The sequence below is a fragment of the Mauremys reevesii genome, linkage group 2 (genome assembly GCF_016161935.1).
Source record: "Mauremys reevesii isolate NIE-2019 linkage group 2, ASM1616193v1, whole genome shotgun sequence".
Classification (NCBI taxonomy): Eukaryota; Metazoa; Chordata; order Testudines; family Geoemydidae; genus Mauremys; species Mauremys reevesii.
The window spans coordinates 153,460,831-153,484,957 of NC_052624.1; the positions used below are offsets into that span (position 1 = coordinate 153,460,831).

The 24,127-nt window shown below is 40.2% G+C and overlaps 1 protein-coding gene and 1 long non-coding RNA gene across 4 annotated transcripts in view; one reads left to right on the forward strand and one right to left on the reverse strand.

Annotated features, from left to right (window-relative positions):
* The window catches only part of EBF2 (EBF transcription factor 2), a 173,698-nt gene extending 155,239 nt beyond the window's left edge, over nt 1–18,459 (forward strand). The window contains exons 14-16 of one of the 3 annotated variants that reach the window (XM_039522209.1): nt 1,304–1,489; nt 4,602–4,769; nt 13,706–13,954. In XM_039522209.1, coding sequence (XP_039378143.1) covers nt 1,304–1,489; nt 4,602–4,769; nt 13,706–13,731 — 380 coding nt within the window. In that variant the 3' untranslated portion in view covers nt 13,732–13,954. Of the gene's footprint in view, nt 1–1,303; nt 1,490–4,601; nt 4,770–10,903; nt 11,750–13,705; nt 13,955–17,874 lie in introns of those variants that run through there. The other 2 variants (XM_039522210.1, XM_039522208.1) reach the window with 2 other exon arrangements.
* Nucleotides 4,574–24,127, reverse strand: part of LOC120396951 — a 49,794-nt gene continuing 30,240 nt past the window's right edge. Inside the window, exons 2-8 of the long non-coding RNA XR_005593555.1 lie at nt 20,748–20,847; nt 16,183–16,257; nt 14,064–14,137; nt 11,336–11,448; nt 8,468–8,559; nt 6,055–6,155; nt 4,574–4,676 (exon numbers count right to left, since the gene is read on the reverse strand). This is a non-coding gene — a long non-coding RNA (uncharacterized LOC120396951). The remainder of the gene's footprint in view (nt 4,677–6,054; nt 6,156–8,467; nt 8,560–11,335; nt 11,449–14,063; nt 14,138–16,182; nt 16,258–20,747; nt 20,848–24,127) is intronic.

A 24,127-nucleotide genomic window follows, 5' to 3' on the forward strand; every position in this document is an offset into this window, starting at 1 on the left:
CTCAGAAAACACCCAGACAGTAAATGCATCCACTACCATTGAGAAGTGAGGCTGAGAATTTTTAAAAGTTAATTGTTTCTTCTACAATGTTAACTTTGCCAAATTGCATGTATTTACTAGTGCTGTTTTCCTTGTTGAATGTGAACCTTAATGTACCATTGTTAGTAATGTGTGCCATAAAATACATGCAGCTCAGCAGAACTAACATCAGGGGAGCAATTTAAACTTTTGGAATGTCCTGACTGGAGTGCTTGATTTCTCAGTTTAACACTAGATTTCTGTAATATACAATCTGGGTAGTCTGAATGCACAGTTAGTTGGACACAATGTCCTCCCAGGAGGTGAAAGTCATGTCATATGAACGTATGTCCAGGTATATCCTGCCAAATGTAATTAGAAAGGTAATTTTACACAGTTTGGCAGTAAGGTCTCAGCACTGACTTAACCTGGGTATCATGAAGTATTAACAGTCTCCAGAAAAACAATTATTCATGTTGATTTGCATTTCCTTTATTAATTTACCTGGACTAACTCAACTAGTAGAAACCACTGATTTCCTAAATGGTAACTAACTTACATTAAACTATTGTTGAATGAAATTTTTCTAATAAAGTTTCTTCACTGAAAAATAACTTTGAGCCTAAAATGAAAATTATGAAAAAAAATTTTTTTTTACTTCATTCCTCTTTTTTCCCCCAGTCATTTTTGAAAACTAAAATTATGTTTGATGCAGGGAAAAATGGCCCAAACCCTGCTCCTACCGTATTTGCAATCATTGTCCCTACTGGTCAAGTTGGGCTATTTTTTTCTGACTTATGTGGCCAACCTTTTCTCACACCGAGCAAGACAAGAAGGAGGGTATATTCAAAGTTGATTCTATAAGTGACTGCATGAATATTACTAAGAAATTTTGGTACTTTATTTTTAAGTGGTAATCCATTAATTATTTGGAAAGTATAACCTCAACCCACATGTTGTAGCAAAACCATTAAAAGATGAGCTTACTATTTTTTTCAGATCTTAGACTCCAATTTCAAGTTTGAAGCAATCAAATCTGATTACGAAAATACACACACAACTTCAAAAAATGCAAATTCCTGTGAGTGTTTTAGGCCCTGTTTCAGCAAAGCATTTAAAGACAAGCTTCAGTCCCATTAAATCAATGAAACTTGCTGAAGTGTTTTGTTGAATCTGGGTCTAAAAGAGCAATCTCAAAAGATTTTGTTGAGACTGGGAAAATAGAGAAAAGAAAAGTTTCAGGCCATATTCATTGACTCACTGTGAAATGTTTAATTTATTTCAGGTTACATTCGTAATACAAGCAGCATCTCCCCTCGAGGTTACTCTTCCAGTTCAACACCTCAGCAGTCTAATTATAGCACCTCCAGTAATAGCATGAACGGCTACAGCAATGTCCCAATGTCTAACCTGGGAGTTCCCAGCTCACCTGGATTCATTAATGGCTCTCCAACAGGATCTCCCTATGGAAGTAAGCCCATCTCTTTGGTAGCAGACTTTTTTTTTGCTTAAGCCATACGTGGATCAAACTTTGCATTTAGGGTGTCTTTCAGCTGAGGATCTCAAAGCCTTTTACAAGCCTTCATGACAGAGGCATCTGTCAGGCCTGTCAAGACTTAATAATTTGTTATATCGTTACCATCAGAACTGTCCCCCTTGCTGGTGGTATCAGCAGGGGCCAAATGCTCACTTATAAATATGTCTTTTATATTAGTAATAGAAAAGGATCACATGTCAATGGTTTTATCCCTGCTCCATAACAAGATGGTTGTAAAACATCTGTTATAATTTTTATTAGATGGGTTAGGTTTTTGGAGTCATTTCTAGACCCTCTAGGTGTTTCACCTGGGACTCTGAAAGAAGCCTATAGGGAGTTATTCACCCAAATCACACTAAGGGTATGTCTTCACTGTGGGGTGTCATTGCAGTTCATGTAGACGTATCCAAGCTAGCTGTAACAGGAATGCCCCTAGCTTTTTTACCCTCCAAGGCCTAAAACATTTTTGGTGTCTCCCCCCCGGTCAATCAGCAGAGTTTAAAAATCTGAAAGGCAAATGCCACAGCAGTATGGTGCCCATAGATGCCTGAAGTGCTCAGAGCTTGTGCTGAGTAAATATCCAGCATCCCAGGTGGACTTGTATAGTTCTGAAGTACACAGTTCTGCAGCTCCACTCACACTCCATGATTGCAGTGTAGACACAGATTGGAGCTAAGCACCTAACTCCCTTGGGGAACTTTGACAATCCAAGCCTCCCCCCTGTTAGAGTTGAATGGGCTGTGAAACTGCCCCTCCTGCCCCTAGAGGTTTCCTCCAAACAGGATTGGGACAGAGTGGCAGGTGGAGCTTATATTACCATTGCCATAGTCTCTGTAATAAACATCCCTCTCTAAAAGGATGACTTCAGGCACCAGGTATGTTAAGCCAGACATTTGATTTTTGGGGGGAAAAAAATAAATCTATTGCACATGATGGCCCCAAACTGAGACTATTCCAGACTGTCAGCTAAGGCTTTATCACCTATCTATGGGTTCCTATGTGTAAGGGGCTGCACAACTGGGAACTAATAATTGCATTTGTGTATTAGCACATGCAATGAAAGTAGGGTTAACATACTTCATGTACACAGTATGACCTGGTATAAAAAAAAAAAGCACGAGTCTGCACTCGCTAATGGTTTGCAATATCAAATGGAATTTGGCTGTATTTTAGAGGGAAGGGTTCTTGGTTTAATTAAAACTACTTTTGAATTACACCAGTGAACCTCTCCTCCATGCACACACACAAATAAATAAATCTGAAACTTGCCTCTTCTATTGTTTTTGTGCTGGGAGAGTTTCAAAATGGCCAAACAGATGTTTTTCAAATTTTTACATACAGCCTTAACTTCCTGGCTGCACGCTCCGTGCCAAGTTTCAGCTCAGGGAGAGAATTTTACGGCTGAATTATAAACCCCTGACAATAAGCATTTATAATGAAATGCTGACAGACCCCTTAACTAAAGCAAATGTTCTCTTCTCTAAGAAGAATAGATGCAGAGTAAATTCCAGCTGTGAATTTGTGAGCATGGCCTTGTGTGAAGAGAAGAGGGTGTTTGCTTCATTTTGGTCTCTGCCAAGCTGCAGCTCCACTGATATCATCACATAATCCATGCTGAATTACTTGTAAAAGATACATTTAAAGTCACTTAATCCCCATGAAAACAATAAATGAATCGAATTAGCAGTAACTGGGACCTAAATTGAGACAGTGTTCCTGCAGAGTTTCACTTTAATCTTGAGCTATGAATGAGTGACAAAGGGTTAGAGAGAGGAGAGGTCTAGGAGTTAGACCCCACTTCTGGCTCTACTACTGACTTTCTCTGTGCTTCAATTTCTGCATCTGTAAAAATGAAGACAATGTGTACTACCTCACACTGATGGACTGAGGCTCAACAGGATCCTGTAAAGTGCTTTAAAAAACATCCTGGCTGAAAGTAGCTCTAAGTGCAAATTATTTTTTCTTTTGTTAAAATATAGCACAATGGGTGACATTCTATGGCCTGTCATATGCAGGTCAGACAAGGTGATCATAATGATCCATTCAGGCCCTGTAATCTTTGAATCCCTCAGTTTTGGGGCACTTGAAAATAATTGTCATTGGTGTTAGAACAGTGATTTAAGTTTAAAAGTAATATGCACAATGTTCAGGTGGATACAGGGCCTGCTCCCTGTTTAGTTAAGGGGAAGTTTTGCCAGTGACTTCAGTGGAACAGGATTGGGCCCCACACCGTTTCACTGCAATTCGTTTAGACTAGCACTCTGTTCAAGCCTGAGTTCATCCCTGGCCTCCCACTTTGAGATGCAGTTCGGATTAACAGGTTGCTTTATTGTGCATATTGTTTATTTCTTAATGGCAAACATACAGCTGTTTCACACTTCCAAGGTTAACATAATGTTGCAGGGGGAGAGGGGTTTCTAGACATACCAGCTTTTTTTTTAAATGAACATTTTTCAGATGTATGTATTTTTGCCCTCCTCTTCCACTGGGGAAAACTAAAAATCTAAATATGTTTCATTTCCTTTTGGTTGCTAAAAATTGCATTTAGATTTTAAACTTTCCATTTTGGGGAAGGGATATTGCTACCATTATTTAACCAGCCCTAACCCCTCCCCCACCCCCCTTCAACTTATCTAGTAGCAGATCCTCTTTTGTTTCATACAACCCATGAGCAAAAGATAATTATCCTCTGTAGCGCCTTCATATTAACAGTTCTGGGCTATCACTCTGCCATTTTTCAGCTCTCAGCCTGAAAATATTATTCCCCAAGCTTATATTTAATTTTACCTTAGAAAAACTGTGTTTAAAGCATTTTGGGATATGATTTGTATGAAAGAAGTAATATTAAATAAAACTGCATTTGCTTGAGACATACCTATCAGCTGAGCATGTTTAGCTATTCTGTGATGGGAACAGCTTCTTATTAATAGTATTTTTATACACACACAACTGAATCAAGGTGGGAGAAAAATATTTCAGACAATTTTACCTCGCCTCTTATCAATTCCATTGCTGAAGACGATCACCTCTTTTTTTCATGTTGCAGTAATGTCTTCAAGTCCAACAGTTGGTTCTTCCAGCGCTTCTTCCATCCTTCCATTCTCCTCCTCCGTCTTTCCTGCTGTCAAACAGAAGAGTGCCTTTGCCCCTGTCATCAGACCCCAAGGGTCTCCCTCCCCTGCCTGCTCTAGTGGCAATGGAAATGGGTTTAGAGGTAAGAGATTTACAATTGATTTTCACCCTGCACATATGTAGCAGCCCCTGTACTGATAGGGCTGGAATGATCTTGTGAGCACTGAGTTATGCAGATTTACAGCAGCTCAGGATCTGATGTGTGTTTATGTCTAAACAAGATTCTAAACATCTCAAAATGAAAGTGCTGCAGATAAACTCAGCATGTGGCACCCAGGGCCTTCTCTGTTGTGAGATTCACTAACCTTTTTTTCCCCCTACATGGGAAGGGAAGGGAGATGTGTAAGCGGTATCTTAAGCTGCTGCATTTTTAAACTAGGTGAAGGGCACCTAGAGCGTATGGAGGGGATTTCTCTTCTCTCCCCACCCTTTTTACCATTTTTTCTAAATCTAAATAGAACGTGTCGCTAGATCCAAATATTGGGCCAAATGCTATAAATCAGCATAGCCCCACAGACTTCAAGAGAATGACCTTGATTTCAAGGGAGCTATGCTTGACTCACACCAGGTGAGGATCTGGCTCACTTAAGTGGTAGCTTAGACCTCGCCTATGTTGGCAAAATTTACATCACTCAAGGGTGTGAATACTCCACCCCCTTGACCACTCCTGTGTACAACGCTATGGCGACAGGAGTGGGTCTCCCATCAGCACAGAATGTCTTCACCGCATGCATTGCAAGTGTAGATAAGCCCTAATTTGTATTTAAAAACCAGCTCTTTTGAAAACAAGGGCTTCTCTCTGACCTTCAAGGACATTTAAATCTGCCCACAGTGTTAATCCACAGCTCTATAGGAAGCAGCCAGTTTCTTAAAACTTGCTGCAGGATTTAGGCTCCTAGAGGGAATTGAGTCCTACAGTGCATTTACAGCCTTTTTAAAGGTGATCTGCAAAACAAATGTGAACATTGAGATAAGAATGGAGGGCTGTCCTACATTCCTTTCTCAACAGGCCGTGGGGGAGGCATGAGGCACACACATACGCTCCAACTTGTCATAAAAAAAAAAAAATTATAGGTCCTGTGAAGCGATCTGGCTCCTTCAGGGTTCATTAGAGATACCCTAGAAAACACGGCTCTGGGACTTCAGCCATGCCAAGAGTCGGTGGTAATTCCAAAATGAGCCATACAAAACACACCTGGTTGGGTGCATTATTAATCCCTACCTAGGCCACAGGGACTGCACATAAATTTTCTTATTTTATTAAAGAATCACACCCCATATGTGCGTCGGACAAAAATAATTATATTTTTAAAAGCCAACTTATAAAAGTATGCTGTAGCTGTTCCAAAAAAAAAATTGCCACTTACCTGAGAGATTTCTTGCCTTTAATACAGGTCCATATGAAGCAAGTTAGTTTCAGTGAGATTTCCTGAGTGTTGTCTGTGTCTTAAATTACTTCTGTCCCAATCTGCTAAAAAGGGGGTGAAAGAATTTGAAGAAAATACTTGAACTGTAGGTAAATAAGGCTTTGTCTACATAGACGTTGTACCCCTTTAAAATCAGTGTGTGGACACTCTTAAATTGATATAGCAATATCTACATAAACCAGTAGAGAAGCCCTAAGCTGCTTAATTTAGGATGTGAATTTAAACGGATCTAGTTAAATTGGTGCAAACCCTTATGTAGAAATTTTTATTTTAGTTTACTTTGAACCTGTTCCCCATAGACTAGCGCTTAACTGAAACAACACACGTTTGCACCAGTTTTAGCAAAATCTGTTTTTAAAAAGCCTTATGGCTTGTCTCCACCATAGTGCAGTGCACACTACAGAGGCGTGAATTATAGATTGTGCTAGCATGTTGCACCCAAGCAGCTCCATGTAGAATTGAAAGGGAACTACACAAGCCCTTTGGTAAACTGCTCCAACTGGTGTAGAGACAAGGCCTCATTTTAGGAAGTCCCCTAACATGTAAGCTACTCAAAACTGTGATTGTCCCACTCACCCTTTGTAGTTACGCTACACTAGCCAAAGGGAAGAAAAGTATATAAAAGAAATCAACCACCTCAAGATAGCCAACCTCACTTGGAAACACCACTCTGCATCTACACTAGGTTCTGACATCTTACAGCTGTGTTAAGCTGAGGCAGCCTGGGGTGGACCCCTACTAAAGTAGCTAACTGAATTTTTACAACACATTTTTTCCTAGTCTAGACATACCCGGTTTGTCTTGTCTATTTAGATTGGATGCTCGGCTACACTTTATATCAAGGTTCCATTTTTAAATAGTTTACAAAGGGTAAATCAATTGTTCAGTCACCAGGTTGCTTATATCCATCCATAACTCATGTTGCTCAGTGTCTATTCCATCTATTAGCCCTTCATCAGTGAAACCTTACTGGAATGTGTGACCAGCAGCAATTTGGGTTGGAACTCACTCTCTCTCATGGGTGCTCTCCATGCGCTTTTTGTACAGGTCCCAGTGTGGATGCAGTTATAGCAATAAAAGGCACCTTTAACCGGGCATAGAGTTATTACCATATGGAACGGGAACACGCTAAGGGGAAAAAACAAATCTTTATACCAATCCAACTGGGGCTACACCAGGGGAGTATAGCTACAGTTAAAGCAGTACAACTTTTACATTTAGACAAGCCCTCACTCTGTGTATGTACAGTGCCTGGCACAAGAGGTTCCTGTAGGCAATACTGTAAATACTAACCTCAGGAAGCATTTTAATTTTCAGAGAAGGGTAGAAAAGCTACCTCCCAGCAATGCCATGTTAGTGGCTCACACCTAGGATCCTTAGGCCTGGTCTAGACACAGTTTTTAGTGTGGATCAGTTTTATAAAAGGTGCCTGTCTACCCCTATATATCTTTAGTCTACTTAAATTGATACTATACTGATTTCACATCACTACAGTGAAACTAGTACTAAAAATTGCTTATAGACCAGCCCTCAGAGGACACTGGCTATGCTGCAATTCAGATTTCTAATCCTCTGCTTCTGCGCACAGTAATGCCATTTAGGGGCTGTCAACACTGTGAGAATGTTAATTTGGAAATTAGGCCATGGGTCCGGATCCTGTCTGAAACACAAGTTGCCAGGGGTCCTTTGTCAACATTATTTTAGGGCTGGCCTAGCCTAGGCTAAAAGGTATCTTTTTAAAAACACATTCGCTAAAATGTTTAGTGCATTCTAAAACCCTAGTGTTGACAGGGCAAGTTGGACTCTAAGATGGTGGGTTCACATTCACCAGTTAACACATGTTCTAAAAATGTACATTTTATTGGAGCATGGCAATGCTCTTAGTAAAGACTGATCTAACCCACTTCGTAATCAATGGCATTCTTTCCATGAGCAACTTCAGGGGATTTTGGATCAGGCTCATGGAAATGAAGTATATAGCCTAGCAATGAAAGCACAGGTCAAAGAGTCAGATGTAGGTTCTATTCCCAGCTCTGATATGGGGCAAATTATTTGACCTTGTATCCATCTCAGTTTCCCCATCTGTAAAATAGGGATAATACTTACATCCATCACAAGGCTTTTTGTGAGTGTTAATTTAGGGCTTGTCTAGACAGGAGCTATTCCTGATTAACATTCTGTGTGCATGTTATTCCAGAATTAGAGTGTCCACATCAGAAGTTAGTCAGGAATAGCTACTGCGCTTTAAATTCACACCCTATTTTAATCGCAATTAACTTCTCTGCGTAGACAAAGCCTTAGTGTTTGTAATGCACCCAGTAGTACAGATCCACCCTACCTTTCAGCTAAATACCTTTGAGAATCTGGACCTTAGTCTTGCCATTGGTGGAGTTTACAGCAGTGAGAAATTTTTGCCAAAATCCCCTTGCGATCCTCAGATGGAAGCTGCTAGAGAGGACAAAGTATTGTTTTATAGAGCAGATGTAGAAAGCATGCCATACCTTAAAGAGTGAGGTTAGATAGCAATCCCACATGCCTCTTGTACAACACAAAGCTGAGAGCCAACCCACTCAAGCCATGTGGGGATACCCTCAGATAACCTCATCCTGTGCCATGTGTTCCTGCTTACATCTTTCCATCTGCTACACATTCCCATTATATAACAGGACACGATAGGGTGGAACAAGCAGCAGTCCATCGTGAACACCATCCAATTCTATACACACTCCAAATTGATAGCAGGCGAGCCCGCGCCGAACAATTGCATGCTGATTTCATGTCATACGTCAAGCCCGTTTAAAAACGGCATAGGGAAGATATAACATGACGCGACATGAGATGGCATGATGAGTGCACTATGCCTAATCATCTCATCGCAGATGTAAGGCAGCTGATAGGAAAGCAAGCAAATTGGAAACTGCTGACTGCCTAGATTACTATTGGCCAGCTCAGGACATTTCAGTAGAAAAATTATGCAAGGAACAGGAGGCAACCCTCAGAAGGTCAGTGGTTCAGTTACCCCGCATGACCCTAGCCAATCCAAAGGGCATTAAAGTCTTGTCTACACTTTGGAATATCTCCAACTCAGTCATCAGTATAGCTGCAGAGAGTCCCGAAGGCCACAGAAAGGCTTTGGGGGGAGGCACCCATTGGTGTTGACCCCAGCTTGAAGATGAAGTGACTTGTTCAGGGTTGCAGAGCTGGGAACAGAACTCAAGTCCCCTGATTCCCCATCCCGTGCCCTATCGTTTTCCAGGTTTGGCCTGGGGGCTCAGCAGTGATGTAGCTACCCAGATTGTAAGCTCTTTGCACAGTGTCTAACACATGGGCAACCTGGCAAAGGCTTCTAGACACCACCACAATATACACATCAATAATACACCTCTGGCTGACTTATCCCTGAGCATAGACAAAGCCTTAAGCATGTTACAGGTTACCTGCAAAGGATTTTTATTTTTTAAATTGGGTTTCTTCTCATTTCAGGCTGTCTAAACATCACAAGGAAAGATTTTTTTTGTCAAAAATGCTATTTTCTGCATGTTATTTACATTTGAAATATAGAGGGCTGTCAGTATTTTCCCCCAGTTTCTTGGTTGTAGAGAGAAGTATTGGGAAATCACATTTCAGAGCAGGGTATCTTAAAGGGGTCTTTTTCCCCAAGGGCTGTTTAGCCATTGAAATGATTAAATAGGCATTAACTAAAACTTAAAAGTTTTAAACACTTTTCATAAAAAGATTCCTCCTCCCTTTACTGTTGCTCAGCTTCACTCTCTGAGATGGTCAATTTCACTAGTTCGCCCGGTGCCTTATAATCAGCCAGACCTCCATTTCTAGTGTAAAATACAAACAGGTTTTTATCGTCTATTTTTAATTGGAAAACATATTTCAGGCCCTATTCACACACCATAAAGAGGGGGAGGGCAGGAAGGGCTCAGTGTCCAACTTATCTTTACAGCTGAGCATCAAAGAAATGTCTACACAACAATCAGGAGGGGTGGTAACAGCACTGAAGCCATAGCCTAAGTACAAGCCCATCTGAAGCCTGGCTGCATACTCAGGGGGCTAGACCATGCTGCTGTGGCTTCACTGCTATTTTTATCAAAGCTAGGTGAAGTGTGCCTATATGTGCTGCCGCCACACCTCCCATTTGCAATGTATCAGAGGGGTAGCCGTGTTAGTCTGGATCTGTAAAAGCAACAAAGAATCCTGTGGCACCTTATAGACTAACAGACGTTCTGCAGCATGAGCTTTCGTGGGTGAATACCCACTTCTTCAGATGCAATGTAGACATACCCTAAACGACCAGTCAATTTCTTGGTGTACGCTGCAGGAAGGATGGGAGGCTACTTGGGGTTCACGAGCAAAAGCTAGTCTTTACCAACTTTAAATTCCCCTCTCAACACCTGACCTGGTCAGGAGAATGATAGGTCCCAAGAAGACAAGCTCTAGGGCTGAGGCCTGAGTGGCTGCAGAAGAGGAAAGAGAAGGAATAGAGACCTCATCTACACACACCTTTGCACCAGTTTAGTTAAACTGATGCAAATCCTGGTGTGGACACTCTTAAAAGTGATTTATTTTGGTTTAGTAGAAGGTCATTCCTAATTGATTTAGGTTTATTGCAGTTTAGCTTTTCTTCAACTGCAATAAGAGTGTCCACGAAGCTTTTTGCACTAGTTTAACAAACTTGGTTGTTCGTTGTTGTTTTTTTTAAAAACCCACACCTTTATTAATCTGGTGCAGATTTCCATATAGACAAGACAAGTTAACCTATTTCTCCTTCTTCCCTTAGGATTCCAGGGGCTTGTCTAATCTGGAAAAACATGGGGTGATTTAAAACACTACTTAGGAGCTAGCGTAGACAAAGACAGAGCTGTTTACAAATGTGTTAGCTGGTCAGGGTGAGATCCTCAGGGTTGACCACACCCTCCTAGCTAGAGCTGGTCAAAACTTTGCCATCAAAACCGCTTTCGTGGAAAATTGGGGTTTTGACATTTTTCCAAAACAATGTCTGCTTTCCAGGGAAAATTTCAGCTTCATTTTGAAAAACCAAAACACCCTACAATGTAAAGGTTTTGGCCATTTTCCCTTTGGAAATGCCATCATAGTGCCTCACGCCCGCCTATCACTTCTATGGGCCAGACTCCCCAGCTGAACTACATCTCCCAGGCTGCCTCAGCTGGCTGGAAGGCTGTGCACACTGTAATCCATAACGCTTTCCTACCTTAACCTCTGCAGTCTAATGCCTGTTACAGAGCGGCAGCTGGTGTAACTCATTGGTGTTCTGTGTGGTCCCCTTCTTCTAGCCTTATCACTTGATTAGTTACACAAGGCAGCCTGCAGCAATTAAAGGAGGGAGAAAATTTAATTGGCACAATTGTTTTTATAAAAAAGCAAAAACAAATAAACCCACATTTCAATTTAATACAAACATCTTCATGGTTGTAACACTGAGACTTTAACTTAGCATTCGCCATCCATCATCCCATCTGTATTCCTGGCAGCCATAGCAAGCTCTCTGTTTTTAATTCTGAAACCCATTAGTGAGGCCACAGCTGATCAAGTACAGGCGTTCTGGGCAACATTCAGCCATGGAGGCCCTCTGGAGTAGAGTCTGGACTCTGCCAATATATAGAGAAATGTTATTTCCACCCTCCCCAACCCCCGCATTCTGATTTGGAGGGGATAGCAATTTTCTGTCGATGTGAAACTATCATAAGCTCACTCACATGTGCAGGAGTGAATGCTGTGTTTTGCTAGAAGGCGGTGCCACATATCTCTGACACAAGCTGGGCCAACAGGGCCACATCTTGCATTACCCGCATTCTAGTCAACATCCTTTCCTCAGATCATAGCATATTCTTCACTCAGCCCCCAGCGCTGCCATCAAGTGCTTAAACAATTTGCCCAGTTGGGGCTTAATTCCCACACAACTTTTACCATATGCAAGTGAGAGGCTTCGTTGGTCCTTTTGTTACAGCAGAAGATTAGGAGCTGCATCCTTATGCCAGTTACAGAGCAACAGCATTTCATTTTCTTTGGCAAAGTTGCAGGTGTTTTGAAAATGTAAAAACCCTAGACAGCTTTCATTCTATGACAAAAGGAGGAAAAACAAAACCCCTCAAAATATTTGGTTGTGATGAAAAACGGAAAAAATCTTACACAAAACCCCGAAAATTGCCTTAAAAAAAGTTTTGAATTAAAAATTTCAGCTGAGTCTATTGAGAGCCAATGGGCCTGATTTTCAGAGATGCTGCAGCTCCCATTGACATCAGCTTGAATTGTGGTCTGCCCACAAAAACAAGGCCCAATAGTTTTAGGATTAAACCCTCTTATCAGCATGTAAGCCAACAATTTTCTTGAATTCCTTGGGGGTTGGAAGTGCTGTAGCTTGCCACTCTGAATAGCCATCCGCTGTTGAAATGGAAGCTACCGTCCTCTTGCTTCCATGAAGCAACACGATGGAAGAGGCAACTGATGATGCATGTCTACTTGTTCCAGATGAAGCAAAGTGTAATTGCAAAAAATCAATTCCATTTTTTCAGTGATTAAGCCAGACACATTTTAATTTGACAAACATGTTTGACTTCTTATCCCAAAGCAGTGATTGCATTTTCACCACATTTGTTTAATACTAATTCAAGAGATCTTTGAAAAATATCAACCCTAATCATATTTAAATTACAGCTTTTTGTTGTTTCATAGCTAGGATGCAAAAGAAAATATCCCCAAACTTGAGGTTTATATTATAAGTGAAAGACAAGGCCTTTGCTAGAGGGAAACAAACAGAGGTGGTTGTGTAGGGAGTTAGTAAAGGGAAAGGGGAGATATCTAAGAACTTGTTAGACCTTGGACTGCTTAGGTCAGGCTGTGGTGAATCTTCTTACATTGGCCAGGCAGCCTTGTCAAAAAATTACCATGGTAACTGGAAAGGAAAAGAAAAAAAAAAAAGCTGGGGCAGGGGTGTAAAAAAGTGTTTCATATTTAAATAAGAGTAAATGTATATATTACATCCCAAAAACTATGTTGGAAGAACACTGAAGTTGCAAAATCAAGCACCCAAAAATTAAGACGTGCCAGAATTAAAGTTGCCTGGGCAACCTGTCCTCCACCCACCCCAGGTCTTGTCCCCCTAGTCTCTGATTTTTATATGTGATGAGCACTGATAACTCTCATTGAGGTAACTGAATGCTTAGCATTTCTGAAATACCATGGCCACCTAAAAATCACCAGTTGTTTTTGAAAATCTGGTTCGCTGCATATGAGGTTACATTACTATAACACCCTGCCTCTTTAAAATTCTTCCTAGCCAGCTAGGTGAATTCCATGAGTAAAACTGAATTCTTTTCCCTACAAGGCAAGAAGAAATTTAAAGGGTCCATTGCTGTGTAGTGTCTATTATTATTATTAATTACACACACCGAAGAAGCCTATCACCATAGCATCTGGGTTGTATTTGTGTTTGATATATAGATATATATAAAAATTCTCCAACCTTGTGACAATTTTAATCAAGTGTTTCAGTTGATAATTGCAAGCTGTCAAGGCTAATACAATAAGGCTCATCTCTAATTCTTTTTCCATTTCTCTCCAGGAAATAAAAAAAACCCTCTGGGATAATGACTGTGCTTTCTATATTCCCAACCCATCAGGGAGTGTCCTGCATTGAACCACCTTTATTGAAAAGTTACATCGATTCAATATATAGTAATACAGGCAAAAATAATTACAGCTTTGCTAGCAGTGTAAGACCTTAATCCAAACCTCACAAACATTCAATAAGAAGTGGTACAGGCTGGGAAATAGGCTTTTGACAGCACAGCCCCAAAGGGAAGGGGGGCGGGAGAGGGGGGGCAGAGGAAAGAGGAGCAGATCCAAGCCGTTTACATGAGCTGTGGAAAGAAGTGTGCGCACATGGGGTGTGTGTAGAAAATATTCTTCAATCTACTTACTTGTTGCCACAGGAACAGCTGGAGGTGCGGTATTCAGATGGCAGTGTCAGGGGTGATTAGAGCTCTGCCCAGCACTAGGAGAAATGAGTCTAATTGGTATCGCTGCCTTTTTTAATCTGTAAAAATATTAGCCCAATCCACTGGACTGTACAGCCTCTCTTTTAAAAATTAAAACAGTAATGAATTTAGTCAACATTATCATTCGGACAACTTTCCCACCTTAAAAAGAATCCAGGGCCTGGTTCCCACCCAAAGTTGCATCAGTTTAACTAAAGGTCCAATGTTAAACTGACTTAACTAAACCAGCAAAGCTTTGTCTACAGCCCCTCTTACATTAGTTTAAGCCAGTGCCACTTGTGTGTGCAGACATGCTCAGCTGTGTTTCCTTTCTATATGGGAGGAGGAGCAGGGACTTGTTTATGCACAGGGAAGCACACTGTCTGGAGTCTGTTTCAAGCTGTGGCACTAACCATCCTTTGGCAGCCCATAGAACAAGGATCACACCACCTTTTTTGGGGTGGAAAGTACCTTAATACATCATGGGCATTAACAGAAATGGTCACTCCACCTCGTAGTGGCTTGGTCTCCCTCACTGTAATGTAGGAATAAAAATACCTACCTACATGACTTGCGTTTTTGTACATTGCTTTTAAGATCCTTGCATGAAAAATGCTAAGGAATTCTTAGAGACGCAAGGTGGGGGAGATCATGTCTTTTATTGGACTAACTTGTGGATCCGTAGGCCCTACAGATGCCTATCACAATATGTGGACCACCACAACTATTGCACTAAATGCCCCAGTCAAAGCTATGTGGGTGAAACTGGACAATCACGACACTCTCAAATGAACTCATGCAGAAAAATGATGAAAAAACACCCTATCGCCCATGAGTGAATATTTTTCACAAAATGATCACTCCATATGTGACCTCTCAGTCTTCATCCTCAAAGGAAACCTGCACAATACCTACAAAAAAAAAAAAAAAAGCCTGAGAGCTTAAATTCATAACTTTATTCAGACGATTTTTAGTGTCTTGCAAAAACACTGGATTTATGACTTATTATAACAATCTATAACCCACTATCCCCCATTTTTTTTTGTCCTATGACTGCAGAGGTGTTAACGGGCCATTTCACCTTGAATGGTCTTTTAGAACGTTCGTTAATTGCTTACACTAACCAAACTGTTCCACCTTGTATTTAGCTGTGACACACTGAGAACTTACAGCAGCATAGCTACCATGATCAAGGGTGTGAGAAATTCACATGCCTGACCAATGTAGTTAAGCCAACCTAACCCCCCAGCATAGACAGCGCTAGGTCAGGGAGGTGGATTACCTGCACTGACAGGAGATCCCCTCCCATTGGCCTAAGTAGGGTCTACATTGAAGCACTACAGCTGCAGTGATGGATCTGTGCTACGTAGACAAGCCCTTAAGTGCCACAGCAGTGCAGGTGTAGCACCGCTGTAGTGGTTTAAGTGTAGACATACCCAGAGTACCTTTCCCAGACCTGAAGAAGAATTCTGTATAGCTAGAAAGCTTGTCTCTCTCACCAACAGAAGTTGGTCCAGTAAAAGATATTACCTCACCCAGCTTGTCTCATTAATATCCTGGGACCAAGATGGCTACAACAGCACTGCAAACAAGGAATTTAGGCTTTTTTTTTTTTAAAGAAAGATTTCACTCAGCAGCGACAATTAATCTAGACTGGTCAGTTTCACTCTCTCTTTCTGGTTCTGTGCCCTAAAATTGCAGGGTAGCTTTATTCCTCATCATCATTTCTGAACACAAACACATTTATTTACATATAATGCTAAATGATCCCAATTGTGGGCCAGATCTCCAGCTACTTAAAATCATGTAGCTCCACTTAAAAAAAAAAAAAAAAAAAGGCCCGCTGAAGATCTTACTCTATTCCTGCAATTTACTTTAACACAAACATAAGGGTGAAATTCAAGGCTTTGCAAAGACAGGACTTTAAGGACATGAATAATCTGACTGAATTCAATGGGCATCAATCTTTGTAGGATTAGGACAAGGCCCCTTTGAAAATATGACCTACTAGCTTTTGTTTTATATATATATAATAAACAAAAACAAACAAAAAAAAACTTACCCAACAAAGCTTTTGGAAACAGTCCCAATTTCGGGCAGCTTAAAATGCTCCACTTGTCTGTTAGGAAAGATACAGCTGCAATTAAAGCCGGGAGAGTGATTAGTAAATAATTTACATGTGTCCAGTGTTCTGGGAACATGCCCGGTAAACTACAGCGATTCAGAGAAAGGGGGTAAACCAAGTGAAAGAGAGGCTGGTGTGTAATTTCTACGGAAGCTAAATGAACAAAATCCAATTCTGGTCACTCTCAGATGAATTGGGAAATGCAACCCTTGGCCCAGATCTTGTAAATGCTTCAGATGCACAGCTCCCATTTGATTCCATGTTACCACTACCACTGCCACGTCATAGCCTAACCATTTTGGCAAGTGAGAAATTTAAAGCTGGAGAGTGGGGGAAGGAGAATGGAGGACCCAAGCCGAGTTTTGACCTCCCAAAAGGGAGAAGTGCCAGATATTACTGAACTCTACTAAGGACATTGAGCACTTTTTGTGTAAAACCAGTAGCAGATACTACGGTGATGGGCAGCAGTATAAAACTAACATAGATGGATGACCCTCCCTCTCAATAAGCTAATATTCATTCCTAAGCATCATCATCTGACTAGGCACTCTTAAAAGGAAATCTGGGCTTTTTTTTTTTTTTTTTTTTTAAAGTAAGCAGTTTATACAGTCAAGGCCTGAGAACTCATTCTCTGCCTCACTAGGGTTTAGGTGGGAGATGGAGAGTTATCTTTAACGTAGTGCAGAGGAAAGGAGCAGGATTGACAGCCCTGGAGACAAAACCTTGTAACTCATGCACAGAAGGAAAACAGGATGGGAAGTGGCAGTGCAAGCTTCCTCCAAGTTTCCCTAATATGAAGTGTGACCCCCATTCTGTTGGGGCCACCTCTAGGGGGCTAGAAGTGGGGTTGTTTTCATGTGTAGTCCATCTTCAGCCACTCTGCTGTGACTGCTCACCCAGGGATCTGGTGGTCGTGGCATGTTTTGACACTTGAGCCTACATTTTGAGAAGTGATTAGTGATTTTGGGGACCCAACTTCAGACACCCGAAAGGGGGCTGATTTTCAGGGAGTGCTGAGCACCCACCCTATGAAAATCAGGCCATTTGAAGGCATCTCAAGCTGGGCACGGTGCTGAAGCCACCAACTCACTTCATTTAGCCAACAAGCAACATCAGAAGGCAAGAAATTTTGGAGGAGTTTATTCTAAACGAGCAATTTGTTCATCACTTGTGGCAAGCTGGTTGGGTCACATGATGCTAGCTCCTCTTTTCAAGCTGCTAACTGGCACTAAAAGAAGCTGAAGGATCAGTGCGGGCCTTGGGCACTGCTGCACCTCAGTCTCTCCTATTTTCTGCCTGTGGCACATAATAGTTTAGTCTCCTGTGGGCTGTAATACTTTGGTCTAATTTCAGTTGTTGGGTTTAGTGTGTGGGTGCTGGGTGGGGTTGGTGGCCTGTGATACACAGGAGGTCAGATGAGATGATCTGGTGGTCCCTCCTGGCCTTAAACTCTATGACTAATAAACTTGTCTAATATTACTTTTCCACAGATAGTTGCCATGGGGATATTTGATCACAGGTGGGAGAGGAAGTGGCTCATGTGTCAATTTCTCTATTAAGACATGGCTCACTATTTTGCATTCACAAAAGAGCTGCCAAAGTTTCAACCTTGTCAATCTTTATTTTCAGCCATGACTGGTCTTGTCGTTCCCCCGATGTAAAGAAGAGGACATTTTGCTTTTGTTTTGTTTTTCATTTTTCTTTTACAGCACAAAACTACTTATTGTGACGGACCACTAAAAAGAAAAAAAAAAGCACTACAAGCTCTTTTTGGGGGGAAAGCCACGCCTGGAAAAAATAAAAAAGAACAACTGCTACAAATCGGATAAGATAGGAGTCTGGATCTTTTGTGTGTTCCATGTTTCTTATGTAGCCATGTCAACTCCTAAAACGCTGCAAACAAAGAATCAGCCAAGAGCCAGGATGGACAGCGGTTGGCATGATGGGGTCAGAAACACAAGGTCTTTTTTGATGGACATGAAACCTTCCTAATGTTTGTAAAATACGAAAAGGAAAAAAATTGGCAAATGATTCAAGCTTGATATTTTGGATACTATTTGTTTTACTATGTAGGGGAAAAAAGTTGAAGTTTCTATTTTCTATGGAGCCTTTCAGATACCAATTTAGTTTATGCAGAAAAAACAAACAAACAAAACAGGGTACCAGCATGGAAGAATTTCTAGGACAAATTGACATGAATGATGGAACTTTTGATGTATGTGTGTGTTTACTTATAGTTTAACCTCTTTAAAAAATGTAAGATGTTTTACAATTATTTAAATAAACTTGTAACTTATTGTATGTAGAGGTAGCAATTAAGACCTTTTTTGGACTTTTTCCTCCTGTTGTACAATGAAGAAAAAAAGATGCAAAAATGTAGTGACAAGTTTAAGAGACGTACTATTATTGCTGCCATTGCTACTTCTCTCCCTCTGTTGAACTATGTGCAAGGATGTATAGGATTCTTTCCGATTAACTCATCACAAACTTTTATACACATTACAGTATATATATACCAGTAGTTAATGTAAGAATTTTATCCACATCTTTTCCCTCCTTCTCCATCTTTTGCTTCACTTAAGATTTTCAGGTACTGGGATAAGGTGGTTAGTTTCAAAGACCCTATTGGTAAATGAATGGCTTCTAAGGGCATGTCTACACTTACCTCTGGAGCAATCGATCCAGCAGGAGTCAATTTATCATGTCTAGTGAAGACACGATAAATCGGCCACCGAGCGCTCTCCCATCGACTCCGGTACTCCACCGGAGCGAGAAGCATAGGTGGAGTTGACGGGGGAGTGTTATTCACGTAGCTGAAGTTGTGTAACTTAGATTGACGCCCCTCCCACCCCCCAGTGTAGACCAGGCCTTTGTGTTTGAACAAATCAGGTTTTCATGTGATGATGAGTTTATTTTTCAAATTCTCACACGGACGAGAGGCGGGATCAGAAAGGTTCTCTAAAAGATTGTTTTTCATGAAATTATGGCAGACTTACAAAATAGGATTACATTTTATATTACGGGTGCAGTCATAAAGGGTTATGTAACAACAATAATAATTAATAATACCACCTAATTCTGATATAGCACTTTTCATCAGTAAATCGGAAAATGCTTCATAGTCTTTAATGTATTTAATGATTAATACATTTCAGTAAATGGTCATGCAGTAGTTGTGCAATCCAATAAGTTATTTTTGCCATCTTCCACTTATGTTCTTATAACTAGAGCTAGTCGTAGTCAAACAATACTAAGCATTTTTAATGGGAAAAAAAACCACCATATTTGTTTGGTTCAAAATTTTCAGCATTTCAACAACGAATCAAAAAAGAAAAATTTTACTTGTTTCGTTTTCCATTTCAAAATGGAAAAAAAGAAGAAAGGAAGCACAAGGGGAGGGGGAAAAGCCACACCAATGAGAGTGTTTTGGTTTCCTGATGAAAAATGAAAAAATGGTCATGAAAATTTCCATTTAGTTAAAGAGCCATTTTTCATAGAAAGATTTTCAACCAGCTCTTATAATGAGTGTCTCTAACACACACTACATATGGTGGTAACATTCTTATAACATCTATTAAGAAGTAATTTAACTATTTATAAATGCACCCTTAAGATAAAGCAACACCCAAAATTTGATTTGCCCATTCGCCAAGGAGAATCATTGTGTTTGATGGGTGAGTAAATTATTAGTTTATTCTGTGATCATTTAATATGGTAGAAGTGGGGGAGTGAGTCAACATTCATGACACTTTGACAGTGTATACACTAATGTGTATTTCTATTTTGGGAGTGGATTAGTAATAGGGTATAAAGCCTCAAATCTAGCCCAGGTTATTTGTGACTGAAAGCTGCTTGTATCCCCTGACTTCATAGATCTTAGTCTAGTCTCTAGTGGACAGGTGTTTCCATCTCAAGAACCAGCATCATAGGACCATATCCTTAAAGCAGACATCTGGATAACTTTGCTCATGTAAATAATCCCAATGGAGACAATGGGATGGATTAGTTGCGGCTCTGATCCTGCATTGCAGTGCACCAGAGTTGAACCTGCGTGAGGCTCCATCTTCATGGGGTGTAGTGCAGGATCAGGGCTTATGTGAGAAATTTTACTGAATGTGCTTAAGTGTTTGCAGTATCTGGCTCTTAATTAGCTCCCAGCTCAGCAGAGAGGCCAAGGAAACGCAAATGATCCCTGTGGGACAGAACTGGGAGGCAGGGGAGGGAGATGCTTGTGTTACTGCTGACCATGCTGTGGCTGTTTGATAGATGATCAATTAGGTAGCATGAAATCCACTTTGAAAAGGGATTTATTTGCTTTTAAAATCAACGCCCCAATTTAAAGAGCAGCATAAGTGGCAATTAAGTGTACCCTCCAGGAGAGAATTGGTTGGGGATATTTGATGTTCCAGGAGCAAAATCATGAGTATGGAGTTAACCAAAGTCTTGTAGTTAGACTAGATAAAATGTCTGAATTCCAGAGAAGATAAAATAAGATAACGTACCATTAACGGTGGTTGTGAGAATTAATGCCTCTGCAGATCCTTTGTGCGCCCTTAGCAACATCTGGGAGTGAACAGGTGGCTTTTCTTGAAACTAAATGAACTGCAGAAGAAGGTGAAAGGACCTTATGTGGTAAGGAGTCTTGAGTGAAAGTCTGTACTCTTATAAATTCACTGAGATTCACCCTCAGTCTGACTAGCCTGGTGACTGTTATATAACACAAATAATCTAATAATGTTTATATACTCAGAGATATCAGTATCATAATGAGACTAGAAGGCTACAGATTGATGGTTCAGGCTCCCTTGTATATACAGAAAATTTGCATTACAGGCTATAAGAACTGGAGTCAAGGCTCCCATTGACTTCAGTGAATCAGGCCCTACATTGCCAAGAGATGGATGAAACTCACTGGGGTATTTTTCACCCCTCACTGTCCACCTGTCATTCTGGGCCTCTCCCATAAATGCTGAAGAGTCTCATTTTTTCCATTCTTTGCCACTAAAGCAGTCCATTTGCTCCATAAAGTGCATAAAGATGTGTGTCCCTGTTTTCGCCTCTCCAACAATTCCCATTGGTTACCTTCAAATATTGGCATCTCTGCTATCAAAAGGAGACGGAGCCAGTCTTAAACTTCTGTGCACAAAGAAAATCCTGGATATGGATTTCTAGACCATATTTTTAATTAAATAATTTCATCTGTTGCTCAAAACTTTTCGTTGGAAATATTTCTTGAAAATACTAGCTTGCTAATTGTTCAAAATGTGTTTTTTTGATTGGTCGTCTTAGACATATTGAAAAAAATCCTGCCAATTTTGAAAAGAGAAAGAAAATCAGACCATTTAAACAAATGCTTCTAAAATTATCAAAATTCCTGTGGCATTTTTTAAAAAAGTTATTCTGATGGTCTCTATTTGCTAGTCACGCACTACTTGGAAAGTCAGGAGTACAATTTAGACCTAAAGAAAACCTCCCTAGAAGACTCTGTCAAGTACCTGGAGAAAGAGAAATATGAACGTAGCTGCTCACAAAGTGAACAAAAAAGAAGTCTTAGCTTGATTTGAGCTGACCAAAAGTAATGACATTAACATAGCCATGATTTAGAATATAAATTTTGCTCATGCATGGAAAGCATCTTGTTCAACTTGTTGGCAGCTTTATGTGGAAAAACATGTGTAAATAAAAACAACCAGAAATCCTTGATCACAAAACAAGGACTTTGGCAGTGGCAAAAAATAAAAAAAATAACGTGTAAATTGGTGTGTAAGGATTTTTTTTTAAAAAAAAGGAATAAACTAATCAGTCCTTTTTTTTTAGTCATTGCTGTTTAAGAATTCTCTACCAAGTTTCCTTTTTGACACTAGAAAGACAAGTGTTGCGATAGGTAGTTACAAATTTTATCATAACTTTGAAAGAGTATGTTTTATTTCATTATTTATCTTGTTATAGCATCTTTAATCTCCCTATTTCTTTGCACATTTTCAATATGCATGGTTTTAAAAGACCGTTCGCTCCCTTTTGTAAAATAATTTCTCCCAATTGTATAGTTCATTTATTTTGTATTTTTTTTTTGCTTTGTCAGTTATTATATACGGTATGAAGTTGCTATGCACAGAGCTTTTTGTAAAGATAGCTTTTTTTGTTTACTGTTTTTAATGGTCCTACTTATTGAAGAATATCTTGTTTGTAAAATGAATATGTCTACTTCAGTTTTAAACTTTAAATTATCCTAACAAAAAAAATAAAATTTTTGTACTGTAAAAAAAGAATGGTCTGAAAGTTTCTGAAGGTCAAATAGCCTTTATTATGTATTTCTTCTTATCTTCGTGGCTCTATCTAGGTACTTCTGGGGCAGAAAGATGCTAATTTTTAAACAGCACATGTAATTGACAACAACAACAGGTTACCAAGGGAGGTGGGAAATTTGCCATCATGTGAAGTCTTTAAATCAATACTAGATGTTTTTCTAAAAGAAAGGTTCAACCCCAAGTTTTGGGGCTAGATGCAGAAATCTTTGGCAGACTACATGACCATAATGACCACTTCTAGCCTTCACATTTATCGGTGCTGTCTTAGAAATGGGGTTATATTTCCTTTTATTGGGAGAGAGGGGTCAAACTTCAAAACATTCAAATATTTGACTAGCCCTAGAAATCTACAAACGAAAACGCGGATAGGGTTTTAATGATTATCTACTAAGGGACAGATTTCAATTAGAGGCATAGAGGGTTTTTGTTTGTTTTCTCTTCTTGTTCTTTTGAGCTGGCAAGCAGCAAGTCATTTACTAGAGCTGATCAAATAGGAAAAAAAAATCCCATGAACATTTTCCCATTAAAAATAAAAGTGCTGAGTCTGGTTTGATACGACTCCTGAGTCATATTTTTTTTATATGACCCATGGTTATGTGGGCTAGCCTGTATCTTTAGGTAGAACCCCAAGCAAGGGTTCTACCCTCAGCTGCAGTAGCCCAGGAGACATCATGACTCAGACTTTGAGTCACTATTCCCTCTTGCTTCATTATGTGCATATTAATTTGCTGCTGCTGGCCTCGATCAATAATAAATGACCAGACTCTCAGTACCAGCTCAGCTGTGATGACCAGCAAGTGGGTTGAAAGGAAGAATCTTGGCTCTAACCATTCCCACCCACCTGCTCCTGGAAGGGAGTAGGGAGGCATGCAGCACTTTCTTACCCTTATGCCTCTAAATCCAAAGTCTGTAGGTAGCTAGTTAAAAAAAAAAAAAAAGTTTGTAGTTTCTTATGAGAAATTTTGAAGAGAGAAATGTGAAAGGAGGAGAGTGTTTTGACACCTCCTGTTCAATTCCCCCTCCCCATCAAAAAACCAAAATCTGAGGACTGCACATCATCTGGTTTTGGCCGGGGGGGGGGGGAGGAATTCAGCTTACAAAAACTGAACATTTTTCAGTGCTTTTGTCAAAATAAAATCAGAAACTTTCAAATGAATGTTTTCTTTTTTTGCAAACATTTTCACTTAGGGGAGGAAAAAGCCATTTCCCCTCAGACAGAGTTTTGGCAGAAGTTTGTTGACAAGCTCTAGTGCTTAGTTCAAGACAGAATCTGGCACTGGTGGGTGTTCAGACATCTAGATATGAAAGTGTCATCCAAAAACTGACAGTGGGAAATGCATTTTTCAGTCATTCGTTCAAGGAGCAGAAACAATAGCCATGCGTCCTTGTTAACAAACCACACGTCCCCAACTGTCAAAGCGAAGAACCCATCAACTTGTCTTGAGTCAAGCTACACCAATTTACACCAGCGGAGGATCTGGCCCAGAATATTTAAGATTAGGCTTGACACTTTCTTTTTTTAAATAGGCTGCTGGAATTTGACGGTAAGCAAAGACTTCTAGGGATATAATTAC